Source organism: Neofelis nebulosa, chromosome 6 (assembly GCF_028018385.1).
Source record: "Neofelis nebulosa isolate mNeoNeb1 chromosome 6, mNeoNeb1.pri, whole genome shotgun sequence".
Lineage (NCBI taxonomy): Eukaryota > Metazoa > Chordata > Mammalia > Carnivora > Felidae > Neofelis > Neofelis nebulosa.
In genome coordinates, this window is record NC_080787.1 from 6,222,829 (window position 1) to 6,236,735 (window position 13,907).

General features: G+C 41.3%; 1 protein-coding gene across 2 annotated transcripts; it reads right to left on the reverse strand.

Annotated features, from left to right (window-relative positions):
- Window positions 1-7,858: 7,858 nt before the first annotated feature.
- On the reverse strand, window positions 7,859-9,108 carry LOC131513403 (olfactory receptor 2B6). 2 transcript variants are annotated; one of them, XM_058732588.1, is made up of 2 exons: window positions 8,135-9,108; window positions 7,859-7,898 (listed from the first exon to the last, which is right to left on the reverse strand). In XM_058732588.1, exons 1-2 carry the CDS (start codon window positions 9,061-9,063, stop codon window positions 7,859-7,861), a joined length of 969 nt encoding a protein of 322 aa, XP_058588571.1. In that variant the 5' UTR covers window positions 9,064-9,108. The 2 variants fall into 2 exon arrangements, with proteins under 2 accessions (XP_058588571.1, XP_058588572.1); XM_058732589.1 differs by lacking the exon at window positions 7,859-7,898 and having other exon boundaries at window positions 7,994-9,108.
- Between the last annotated feature and the right edge of the window lie 4,799 nt (window positions 9,109-13,907).

Genomic DNA, 13,907 nt, shown 5'->3' on the forward strand with positions numbered 1-13,907 from the left:
TAACCCAATCAATATTTGCTAAATAAATTGAAAAAACAAACATAAGTAGATGTGCAAGTAAAGTCTTAATGTGAGGGCTTTTAGTGTATGCAAATAGAATCTAATATTCTGAAGTTCATCAAAAGTAGAAAAGTAGGAATATTTTATTTATTTTTTATTTTTTTTAAACATTTACTTATTTTTGAGACAGAGAGAGACAGAGCATGAATGGGGGAGGGTCAGAGAGAGAGGGAGACACAGAATCCGAAACAGGCTCCAGGCTCTGAGCGGTCAGCACAGAGCCCGACCTGGGGCTCGAACTCACAGACCGCGAGATCATGACCTGAGCTGAAGTCGGACGTTTAACCGACTGAGCCACCCAGGCGCCCCAAAGTAGAAATATTTTAAAAGGAAAACACTGAGCTCATGGGTACAGAGAACAGATTGGTTGGGGTGGGGGGGAGTTGGGGGGTGCAGGTGAAATGAATGAAGGGAGTCAAAGGTAAAAGCTTCTAGTTACAAGATAAATAAGTCCCGGGGGCATAATGTACAACGTGGTGACTGAAGTGAATACTACTGTATTGCATACTTGCAAGTTCTCCCAGAGAAAAGATCTCAAAAGTTCTTATCCTAAGAAAAAAGAATTTGTAACTTTGTGTGATGACACCTGTTCACTAGATTTATCGTGCTGATCACTTTGCACTGGATACAAATGGCAAATCAATACCGTGTACACCTGAAACATACACCTGACTCAATGATACCTCAATACAAAAAGAAGAAGAAATATCTACAGGTGTGAAATTAAGAAAAAGAAACCTGGACTGAAGATATCTATGTATATAATCTTCTTTATCAATTGGCTTTTCTATCATGGCTGCCATCAAATCATCAACATCATTACCAGCTCCACCATTTACATAGAGTTCCATGCCCTTAAGCTTGCATACTTCGCTCATTCTTACAGCCATTAAATTAAAAAAAAAAAATTATTGAAGCAAAAGGCTTTCGGGTACTGTTATGAGAAACAGATACAGTTGTTAGAACATAAACGCCTGGCTTCATGACAGTGAAGCTGACAGTGAACACGGAGAATACATTTAGTTCTTTTATTGAGCCTAATTCATAATGAAGCACTCTAAAGTAATTTCTGCTTACAAGACAATATTTCTCAACGGTTGTTTGGCATAAAGTAATCTGCAGCCGATCGCTCCGGGACAAATAGAGCACAGCCTTAAGTGGGTGGATTGCAGAATGGGTATTTTGGTGGGCTGGGGGAAGACTGTGAAAAACCGACCTCACATCTTTGTTGGCCCCGGAGAACGAAACACAAGTATCATCACTAGAATGTTGATCTCTCTGCAGGTAAGCTGGGAAGAATCATAGGTTTTTGAAACCATTTGAGTCATAAGAAAATGATTGGTTCTATTCAAGAGGACGAACTGAGCACACTGTCTCTCTCCTCTGGGCTTGCTATTGTTTAATACCAAACTGATAGTTTCAGGTTGGGAAGATGGAAATATTCTGGAAAGAAATGGTGGTGAAGGTTGCACAAAAATTTGACCGCATTTCACACCACCGAAGGGTACACTCAAATTTTGTGTGATGCATATATTGCCACAATGTCAGAAAGCAACATCTAAAATACACTTCCTGGTTCAGTTCTGGTTCAAGATGTTTTCTTTTTCTGTTTTTTTTTTTTTCTTTTAGAATGTGTTTGAATTTAAATGACCATCAAATCAATATGGACTACTATTTAGTTAGGATGTTGTATATGAACATCATGATAAATGACAAACCCAAAACCTATGACAGATACACACAAAAAAATAAAGAGAAAGAAAGCCAAACAAAACACTATACTCGTCCGTCATAAGAAAGAGAGCAAGAGCTGAAAAAAGGAACAAAGAACTACAAAAACAACCAGAAAACAAATCTTTTAAATGGCAAGAAGTACATACCTATCAATCATTAAGCATAAATGTATTAAATGTTCCAATCAAAAGACACGGAGTGGCAGAATGGATTAAAAAAAAAGAGAGAGACTCATCTATATGCCTCCTGCAAAAGGCTCACCTCACACCTAAAGATGCCTACAGACTGAAAGTGAAGGGATGGAAAAACATTCACCATACAAATGGAAGCAAAAAAAAAAAGCCAGGGTAGCAATACTTACATCAGACAAAATAGACTCTAAAACAAAGACTATGACAGACAAAGAAGGGCCTTACATAATGATAAAAGGATCAGTCCAAAAAGAGGATACAACATGGGATGCCTGGGTGGCTCAGTCAGTTAAGCATCAACTTCGGCTCAGGTCATGATCTCACGATTCGTGAGTTTAAGCCCCTCATCGGGCTCTGTGCTGACAGCTCAGAGCCTGGAGCCTGCTTCAGATCCTGTGTGTGTCTCTCTCTCTGCTCCTCCCCTGCTCGGGCTCTGTCTTTGTCTTTCAAAAATAAGTAAACGACAAAAAAAAAAAAAAAAAAAGAAAGAAAGAAAGAAAGAGGATATAACAATTGTAAATATCTACACACCCAACACTGGAGCACCTAAATACATAAAGCAAATATTAACAGACATAGAGAAAGTGATGGTAATACAATAACAGTAGGGGACTTTAACACTCCACATATCAAAGGAATAAGCTTAACCGAGGAGATCAAAGGCCCGTACTCTGAAAACTATAAAAGAGTGACGAAAGGAATTGAAGATGACACAAACAAATGGGAAGATAGTCCATGCTTGTGGATTGGAAGAATTAATATTGTCAAAACATCCATACTACCCAAAGCTATCTACAGATTCAATGCAATCCCTATCAAAATACCAACAGTATTTTCCACAAAACTAGACACAATACTAAAATTTGTATGGAACCACAGAAGGTCCGAATAGCTAAAGAATCCTGCGAAAAAGGAGCAAATTTCAAGGTACTACAATTCCAGATTTCGGGATATGCTACAAAGCTGTGATCATCAAAACAGTATGGTAGTGGCACAAAAATAGATACATAGATGGATAGAAAAGGATAGACACCCCAGAAATAAACCCACATTTATATGGTTAATTAAACTGTGGCAAAGGAATCAAGAATATACGATGGGAAACAGACAGTCTTTTCGATAAATGGTGCTGGGGAAACTGGACAGTTACATGTAAAAGAATGAAACTGGACCACTTTCTAATACCATAGTCAAAAATAAACTCAAAATGAATTAATGACTTAAACGTGAGACCTGAAACCATAAAAATCCTAGAAGAGACAATTACAGTAGTTTCTCTGAAATCGGCCACAGCAGTATTTTTCTAGATATGTCTCCTGAGGCAGGGAAACAACAGCAAAAATAAGCTATTGGGACTACATGAAAATAAAAACCTTTTGTACAGCAAAGGAAACCATCCACAAAACAAAAAGACAATCTAATTAATGGGAGAAATATTTGCAAATGATATATCTGATAAAGAGTTGATATCCAAAACACATAAAGAACTCATACAACTCAAAACCAAAAAAACAAAAACAAAAACAAAAACAAAAAAAAAAAACAACCTGATTTTAAAATGGGCAGACGACCTGAAGAGACACTTCTCCAAAGAAGACATCCGGATGGCCAACAGACACATGAAAAGATGCTCCACATCACTTATTATCAGGGAAATACAAATCAAAACCACAGTGAGATACCACCTCACGCAAGTCAGAGTGGCTAAAATGAACAAATCAGGAGACTATAGATGCTGGCGAGGATGTGGGAAACGGGAACCCTCTTGCACTGTTGGTGGGAATGCAAACTGGTGCAGCCACTGTGGAAAACAGGATGAAGGTTCCTCAAAAAGTCAAAAATACAAATAATCTGATCCGATAATTCCACTTTTGGGTATTTAGCCAGGGGAAATGAAAACTCTCACTCAAAAAAATAGATGCACCCTATGTTCACTGCAGTGTTATTTATAGTAGCCAAATTCTGGAAGCAACCTAAGTGCCCATCTATATAGATGAATGGGTAAGGAAGATGTAGTGTATACATATGAATACAATGGATTATTACACAATCATAAAAAAGGATGAGGTCTTGCCATTTGAGACTACATGGATGGACCCAGAGGGTATTATGCTTGATGAAATGGATCAGTTTGAGAAAGACAAATACCATACAAGTCCACTCACTCACAAATCGAGTCTAAAAAATGAACAAATAAAAAAGCAGAATGAGAACTATAAGTGCAGAGAGCAAGCTGACGGCTGCCAGAGGGGAGGAGAGTGGGGGATGGGCAAAATGGGTGAAAGAGAGGGGGAGTCATGGCCTCCAGTTACGGAATAAGTCACAGGAATAAAAAGCAGAACATAAGGAACACAGTCCATGATATTACAAAAGCATGTAACGGGACAGACGATAGCTATACTTGTGGTGAACACAGTATAATGTACAAACTTGTCAAATCACTAAGTCGTACACCTGAAACTAATGTACCATTGTGTGTCAACTAGACTCAAAAAAGAAGACAAAAGAAAACAGGAAACAAAATATTTTCCTTAAAAATGGTTTGGATTAAAAAAATTAATTTCTCAGAATTGCAAACAGAAGACATAAACTTAGATTGATATGTCTTATTCTAAATGCATCTGTATTCTAAATGAATACATATAAAAGGTTATATATATATATTTTTAATAGTCACAAGGTAACTGATAATAGCTAATAGAATTTGTCTGTAAATCATTTTCTACCAGTATAAAATTGTATACCAATATAAAATTATATACCAGTATAAAATCAAATCTACCAGTATAAAATTAATTGAATCAATGTATTAAATCCTTCATTTAAAAACTTAAAAATATTTCAATTTTGATTTCTTTTAATATAATTTATTGTCAAATTGGCTTCCGTACAATACCCGGTGCTCATCCCAAGAAGTGCCCTCCTCCATGCCCATCACCCATTTTCCCCTCTCCCCCACCCCCGATCCACCCTCAGTTTGTCCTCTGTATTTAAGAGTCTCTTGTGGTTTGCCACCCTCCCTCTCTGTTTGTAACTATTTTTTCCCCTCCCCCTCCCCATGGTCTTCTGTTAAGTTTCTCAAGATCCACATATGAGTGAAAACATATGGTATCTGTCTTTATCTGCCTGACGTCTTTCACTTAGCATAATACTCTCCAGTTCTATCCACGTTGCTACAAATGGGCAGATTTCATCCTTTCTCATTGCCAAGTAGTATTCCATTGTATATATAAACCACAATTTCTTTATCCATTCATCAGTTGATGGACACTTAGGCTCTTTCCATAATTTGGCTATTGTTGAAAACGCTGCTATAAACATTGGGGTACACGTGCCCCTATGCATCAGCACTCCTGTATCTCAATTTACTCCTTGGGTAAATTCCTACTAGTGCTATTGCTGGGTGATAGAGTAGTTCTATTTCTAATTTTTTGAGGAACCTCCACACTGTTTTCCAGAGCGGCTTCACCAGTTTGCATTCCCACCAACAGTGCAAGAGGGTTCCCATTTCTCCACATCCTCTCCAGCATCTAGAGTCTCCTGATTTGTTCATTTGAGCCACTCTGACAGGTGGGAGGTGGTGTCTCAGTGTGGCTTTGACTTGTATTTCCCTGATGAGCATCTGGGTGTCTTCTTTGTAAAAGTGTCGCTTCATGTCTTCTGCCCATTTCTTCACTGGGCAATTTGTTTTTTGGGTGTTTTTGGGTGTTTTTTGGGTGTTGAGTTTGGTAAGTTCTTTATAGATTTCGGATACTAACCCTTTATCCGATATGTCATTTGCAAATATATTTTCCCATTCCGTCGGTTGCTTTTTAGTTTTGTTGATTGTTTCCTTTGCAGTGCAGAAGCTTTTTAATCTTGATGAAGTCCGAATAGTTCATTTTTGCTTTTAATTCCCTTGCCTTTGGAGATGTGTCGAGCAAGAAATTACTGCAGCTGAGGTCAAAGAGGTTGTTGCCTGCCTGGACCCACAAACATATGGCCGACTAATTTTTGACAAAGCAGGAAAGAGCATCCAATGGAGAAAAAGACAGTCTCTTTAGCAAATGGTGCTGGAAAACTGGACAGCAACTTGCAGAAGAAAGAAACTAGGCCACTTTCTTACACCATTCACAAAAATAAACTCAAAATGGAGGAAAGACCTCAATTTGATTTCTTTTCTATGTCCTCATAATTTACCAAGTTTCACTAACATTGGCTTTAAAACACACATTTGCTTCTAGATATTTAATATATCATTTATTAGGTCCTTTAGCAATTTATTTTATTTATTTTCAGTGATGATAGTATTTTGTTTCCAATATGCTCTATTAGTGTTTTGCTTCCATTTACTCTTTTTTTGTCTAAGTTTATTTATTTACAGAGAAGGACAGAGAGAGAGAGAGAGAGAGAGAGAGAGAGAACACAAGCAGGGGAGGGGCAGAAAGCGAGGAAGAGAGAAAGAGAATCCGAAGCAGGCTCTGTGCCACCAGTGCAGAGTCAGATGCGGGACTCAAAACTCATGAGCCACAAGATCATGACCCGAGCCAAAATCAAGAGTCAGATGCTTAACCAACTGAGCCACCCAAGAGCCACCCCACCCCCCCCCCCCATTTACTCTTTTCACATCTAATAGGAAAGAACTGAAATTGGAACTTGGCAAATCAGATTTATTTCTCTTAGCAGTGAGCATTATGTTATGGCAAAAATACACGGTGTTCCTGCAGATTTTAAGAGGAAACAGGGCAGATGTATTTTTTTAGTTATTGTATTTCCTATACGTACAGTTTGCTAGGAGAAAACAAGGGGGGGAAAGCAACACAATTAAATAACTATAATGTGAATGAATCACTCAACCCAAACACCCCGGTGATAAAGCACATGCTACTTCCCTAGAAGTTTGACGACTTCTAAAGGAAACATTACAAAATATATATCCAGGCTGTGTCCTCTCAAGGAGACCAACATGCAATGAGATGTCTGTCGTGCAAGCAAAATGTATGAAACGAGAAATCATTAGAAATCATGACAGGGCGGGGTGCCTGGGTGGCTCGGTCGGTTGAGCGTCTGACTTCGGCTCAGGTCATGATCTCGCAGTCTGTGAGTTCGAGCCCCGTGTCGGGCTCTGTGCTGACAGCTCAGAGCCTGGAGCCTGTTTCAGATACTGTGTCTCCCTCTCTCTCTGCTCCTCCTCTGTTCATGCTCTGTCTCTGTCTCTCTCTGTCTCAAAAATAAATAAACGTTAAAAAAAAAAATTGAAAAAAAAAAAAAGAAATCATGACAGGGCACACTATTTTAAAATCTAGGCTGTAAGTGTTTGGGGGTTAAGAGATGATAATAATATTGATAATTGGGAGAACTGTGGAAATTAGGTAGGCCTTCTAAAACCTAGGATTTGATCTATAAAGGAATTAAAATGGAATCTTTCATTTAGGAGGAAAACATGAGTACACAACCATGGCAAGAGATGGAAATCCAGGTGCAATTCTAGAAGAAAAATTACTGTGATTTCTATTAGCCTGCTCATGCGGGAGTGGTATTGAAAATTAAAGCTGGGGTTGTTAACCTCAGATCCAACTTTAAAGTGGTTGTTTTTCATGGTTTCATTAAATCTCCTTTAACTATGTGCAAAAATACTTGTGTGTGTACTTGTGATATTACCACAGCAAGGATTTCTGGCTTTTGTCGCATTCTCAGAAAGGTCTAAGTTCACCAAATTACACAAACATTGGGGTAAAGCTTGAAGATGTTGAAGTTACACAGTTTCTGGTCAACTGGAAGACTAGCTCTGGGTGCTGATTCAATGAGTGTGTTTGGCCAACAGAACATTCTCTGTAGGAATGATGAAAAGAGGGCAGCCTGAGAAGTTAGTAAGCCAAGTAAACATCAAGTGCTTAAAAGCTTACCATTTGCATATCCTTCATTTCTTTTTTTTTTTAATTTTTCTTAATGTTTGTTTATTTCTGAGACAGAGAGAGAGAGAGAGAGCATGGGTGGGGGAGGGGCAGAGAGAGATGGGGACGCAGAATCGGAAGCAGGCTCCAGGCTCTGAGCCATCAGCACAGAGCCCGACACGGGGCTCGAACTCACAGACTGCGAGATCATGACCTGAGCCAAAGTTGGACGTTCAACTGACTGAGCCACGCAGGCGCCCCATTCATTTCTTGATTAAGGCGGCTCTTGCAACTAACCTTTTAAAGGCCTCCTTTACCTCTTTATTCTTAAGTGTGTATATAAGGGGGTTCAGCATGGGTGCGATGATCCCGTAGAAGAGGGACACCATCTTGCCCCGGTCCTTGGAGTTGGGGGATGGTGGTTGCAGGTACACGGAGATAGCAGTGCCATAGAACAGTGACACCACAATTAGATGGGAGCCGCATGTCCCAAATGCCTTTCGTCTACCTTCCGCAGACTGGATTCTCAACACTGCTCGGGCAATAAAAGCATACGATACAAGGATGAGGGTCAAGGGTATTAGATGGAACAGCACGCTCACAAAGAATAGTTCAGCCTCGTTTGCCGTCGTGTCCACACAGGACAACTTGAGCAGAGCAGGGACTTCACAGAGGAAGTGATCCACTTCTTTATGGCCACAGAGCGGCAGCTGAAGGGTCAAGGCGGACAACCACACTGAGTTGCTGAAACCCGTAATCCAGGACGCGGCTGCCAGCTGGAGGCACAGCCTCTGGTGCATGATGACTGAGTAATGGAGAGGCCGACAAATAGCGACAAACCTATCAAAGGACATGACGGCCAGGAGAACACATTCAGTGGCCCCCAAAGCTAGAAACATGAAAAGCTGGGCCACACAGCTGCCATAACTAATTACCTTCCTGGTGCTGCATAAATTGACCAGCATTTGTGGAACTGTACTTGTGGTGTAGCAAAGGTCCAGGAGTGACAGATTGGTAAGAAAAAAGTACATGGGGGTGTGGAGTTTGGGGTCCAGGCGTGACACTAGAATAATGGTCAGATTCCCAAAGATAGTGGCCACGTAAGAAATGAAGAAGACCACAAAGAGTGGGAGCTCCAGCCACGGTCGATCTGAGAAACCTAAGAGGCTGAACTCCCAGGGGGCGCTCGCGTTTACCCCCTTCATGATTGGTGTCTCAGCTCTTCGTTCCTGAAACACAAAAATTCAGGAAGTCGGTGAATGCAGGGTTATGGGCGATTTCAATGATTTATAATCACTTTGCTACCTGCTTGAAGCTATTTACAGAATGGAGATTGCCAATATGGAGTTGGAAATATTCACAGATACTTAGGTATCTCTGTAATGTGATCTTTCTTCTGTCTGTATCGGCATTTCAAAAACAAAGGCCAAAATTTAAAAAGCAAATACCTGACTTAAACGACTTTAACAAAGGGCATTCCTTGATAATTTTGGTCATTTCGTTGATCTTTATTTACACTTCCTTCCACCCAGATTGCTATTTTTAGGACGATTTGGTTACAATCCCTGCCATAGTCCTTTTTCACTCTCATTGCTCCTCGTTGCCGTGGAGATGGCCTTTTCATCCGAAACAGCTACAATTATTCAGACCACCTCCCGAAACCATGTAGGTAGGTGCTAGCAAGCGACCAGACACATTTCAAAAGAACACGTCTCTTGCCTTTTAAGATCTCCCAGAATCAGGATAAAGAGATGTCGGTAGCATGGAATTTGGAGCCAGACAAGCCTGGGCTCAAGTCTCTGCTAAATAAAGTCATTGGTTAAATCATCCTGGGAATGTACATCTTATCTTCTTGAACTTCAGGCTCCCCGTCTATAAAATGGGCATAACAATGCCTTCCCGGTGTGACAGCGTGTGTGTGACGGAAACGCACCGTAGTGACCGCAGGCCTCTGCCGTGTTCATAGAGGAAGCTGACGGTGACCGTTGGACCCCCAAGAGTCCGAGGTGCGCCAATGGAAAATGACTCTGTGAGTCGACAGTTTACCTTCTGGTCCCCTCCACTCCCACCTCACCAACAGATGCGATGGTGGCTCTCTGATGTAAAGGATAAACGTGACCTTCCGGGCAAGTTGCTGGGCACCGAGCCGCGCGGCCTGTGAACAAAGCATCACAGTGAGGCAGGAACTCTGACTTCAGACAACAGAACCGAGTCCTCAGTTCTCTGGAGGAAATGAGCTAAGGCCACCTGTCGAGGATGTGTCCGTCCCAGAGTCTGCTGCCTTACTAACATTTCCCTCTATTCTTTGCTTATGATCCTGTTGGTTTAGAAATGCAAATTTCGGGTGCCTGGGTGGCTCAGTGGGTTAAGCGTCCAACTTCAGCTCAGGTCATGATCTCACAGTTTGTGGGTTTGAACCCCACGTCGGGCTCTGGGCTGACAGCTCAGAGCCTGGAGCCTGTTTCAGATTCTGTGTGTCCCTCTCTCTCTGCCCCTCCCCTGCTCACACTCTCTCTCAAAAATAAACAAACGTTAAAAAGAAATTTAATGTGAATTTAATGATAGGGACATAATTTTTAAATTATTAGTCAATGTGTGCTTTAATCTCGCTCACTCCTTCTCTAGCTCTCAGTACAGTGGTGGGGAAGTCTCAGAGATACTCGAAAAGTTTCCGTTGCTACACAGCTGTCAGTGAGATGAGGTATGAGATACAGACATAAATCCAGATGAAGATACAAATGTGCAAAACCGCTCAAATCCTCGAGGGGGACAGACAAGTACCTGAACATGCTTCCGTGTGTTTATTTACATACGGCAACATCACATTATGTCTGTTAGTATTTGCAAGTGTGCAAAAATTACCTGGAAGGTATATACAAGTGTTAGAGATTGTTGCCTCTGGGGAGTGGGGATGGAGAGAGACTAAATCAGACTTTAATATTTACCTTTACACCTGCTCATTCTAATTTTCAGTAAGCAAGTAGATTACTACACTTATTAATATATGTATTATATATGTATGTAATCTAACATATGTATTATATAGTGTATATAACATGTATATGTATTATGTATAATATGTATATATATGCATGTAATATAATATCTGCATTATATAATATATAATATATAACATCTATATGTATTGTATATATGTATAATATGTATATATATGCATGTAACATAATACATGCATTATATAATAACTTTAAATGTCTTACTTATACTCTGCATTTTACTATAAGGACCAGCATTGCTTTAGACTTAAATACCATAAAAAAATCCTACATGAATTTAATCTTGTATCTGTTAATAAATCCTTGAAACTGAGTCTGACTTGGGCTCCATATGAAGATTTCCTAAAGGCTGGAGTCTGGGGACACTGGGCATCTCACTGCCAAAAAAAAAAGAAAAAAGAAAAAGGTGTCCCTGTTAAAGGGATTCTGAAAAGCAGGGCAAATGGAATCAAGAGAGATTTCACGATTTCCTTGGGTTCCTCAAGTGTTGAAAAAATGTCAAGTCCACATAATCATGGCGAGCTTCTGCGCTTGTGTTCTCGGGGCTGTTGCGGAAGTTTCTTCCCCGCACGATTGCCGAGAGGCCCCTTCTACTCTCGGAAGAGTTTTTATCTGGAGGATAAGTTACAGGGCCTTCCAAGCTGTGCATGGAAGAGTGACACGAACTTCACTCTGTTCTTCAGGAGGAATCTCACTGAGGACGCCGAGTGTTTCCTCCTCCAGTCCAGACAGCGTTGTGGATCTCACATCCTCTCCTGGAACTTAGCCAGGAGATGGCCTCTCCAAGAAGCCATCGCTGAGGGTCATAGCAGAGGGGGGGCCCAACTAACTTCTCGCCCTTTCGTCATTGTGGGGACAAAGTTTCACCCATCTTTCAAACTGCCCGTAACCTCAAAATATATCCACTCTAAAAAAGAGACCTTTCTATTAAAAAGTTGAAATATCATTTTGTACTAAAAGTTCAGTAATTTGAACCATTACTCTCATCACTAACATTAGGTTGGAAGGATTTGTTAACAATGGAAGCAAACTAGGGAGTCGTCACCTGTGTCACTGAAATCCTGGCGGGGGGCTCTTTACCTCACGGCGCAGGTGATTCCTACTCGTGGCTGAGGCCTCCCAAAACCGCACAATCCGCTTCTCTGCTCCTGGGTGGGGTTCTTCTCCTGCCATCTTCAGAGGACATGACTCCCATTTTGAGTAACAAGTGTTCCCTTGGTCAACGCAGGGACACATATATTTTTTAACATTTATTTATTTTGAGAGAGAGAGAGCAAGCCAGGAAGAGACAGAGAGAGAAGGAGAGAGAAATCCCAAGCAAGAGCTGCAGTTAAGAGCCTGACAGGGGCTCGAACCCACGAACCATGAGATTGTGACCTCGGCGGAAACCAAGACTCTGACGCTCAACCGACGGAGCCACCCAGGCGCCCCAACGTAGAAACATATTTTAACAATGTGAGACACGAGAAATCAACCACAGGTAAGGAAAAAATGAGGCTTTTTTGAAAGTAGCAGTTGAAAGGAGCTGTTTGGATTGTTGAGTCTTTATCTATATGTAATTCAGGATATTTCCATTTATTTTGTCGAGATACTATGAGTTCCTACCACCTGCTTGCCTGTGAAGTGGCTGACGTTACATGCCCAGCTACATACTGGATTTTCTCCCTCTGTGACTGACATTCAGGGATTCGGAATGATGAGGCCCAACAAAGTCTTGGAAACCTCTTTTTAAGCTGTGACTATGGAAAGAGCATTGAACTAGGAAAGGTGGCAAGAGTTATAGCTCTGGTCAGGCCGCAAAGTCACTGCACAGCTGGGCCACCCACTCGGTGGTTTGGGAAAGCGATTCAGTCTGTAACACCGGGATTTTCTGTTTTCCATACAAGGTAAACTTGGTTCCCAGGTTCCTCAACCAGTCACGTCTCCGTGAATGTTACGGATAAGTAACAGAAGTAATCTATTGACACAACACTGCACTTTGGCTTAGACTGGAGAGGAAAGTTTGCCCTCCCCTTTCCCCCCTTATTTCATGAAAGATCGACTCAGGGAAAAACCCGAACTGCAAGTCTCAGAGGGGTTCTTGGCCAAAGCTAGTACATAGCAGACTGAAAATTAGAACCCGGGACTGCTCTGCTCCAAAGTTTTGATTTTTGGTAGAGATAACAAATATATGCAACGGAGTACTATGAACAAATAAATGGAATGAAGGCATTGAGCCTCCGTCAGATTTTTGCAATATGATGATGACCAATCCATAAGGTGAGTTCTCAGAACACCCGAATTTCAGCATGTTTTGTAGAATAATTTACCTCTGTTTGAAGCACTAGAGAGAGGATGATGCGGGTGTGAGCTTGTGTGAGAAGCTTTGAACTCCAGTACGACCGAGTAGAAGCACGCCCTGCCCTTCGTGAGCTCTTCAGTTGTAAAGTGGATGCGATGAAGTTCTTTGAGTCCTTACTCCCCTTTGCCGGTGGTAAATGAGGAGATCTCCATCCAGGATTTCAGGATTCACGAGAAAATACAAGAATAGGAATGAAATCTTGCGGACACCCAGAATGTCTTTTTCTGGCTTCACGGTTAAAGTTTTTTTTGGGTTTTTTTGTTTTGTTTTGTTTTTTTAGAGAGAGAGAGAGAGACAGAGCACGCATGAGCAGGGGAAAGGGGTGGAGAGAGAGAATCTTAAGATTCCACACTCAGCATGGGGCCGGAGGCAGGGCTCGATCCCAAGACCCCGGGTTCATGACTTGATCTGAAATCAAGAGTTGGACGCTCGACCACCTGAGCCATCCAGGTGCCCCCACAATGCAAAGTATTAAGGCATTAACTGCCGTTTTCAGTATTCTCCTCACCACATTTGCAACATAAATGAGGACAGAGAGGTTTTTTTTCAAAGTCATGTTGGCGCGTGTTCTGGTTTATAAGGGAAGGTAACACTGTTCTGTGTTTAATGGTAATTGACCAGGATAGCCAATGGGCACAGAGGGAGATGTCTATGAAGCCAATTTCGAGTTTAGCTTAGGTTTGCTCCACCA

What these genes read in the sequence shown, in the direction of transcription:
- LOC131513403 (XM_058732588.1), bottom strand. Translation starts at nt 9,063, where the DNA reads ATGAAGGGGGTAAACGCGAGCGCCCCCTGGGAGTTCAGCCTCTTAGGT. An exon ending in TTAGTTGCAAGAGCCGCCTT is followed by an intron (nt 7,899 to 8,134) that starts AATCAAGAAATG and finishes GAAAAATTAAAA; the next exon opens with AAAAAAAGAAATGAAGGATA.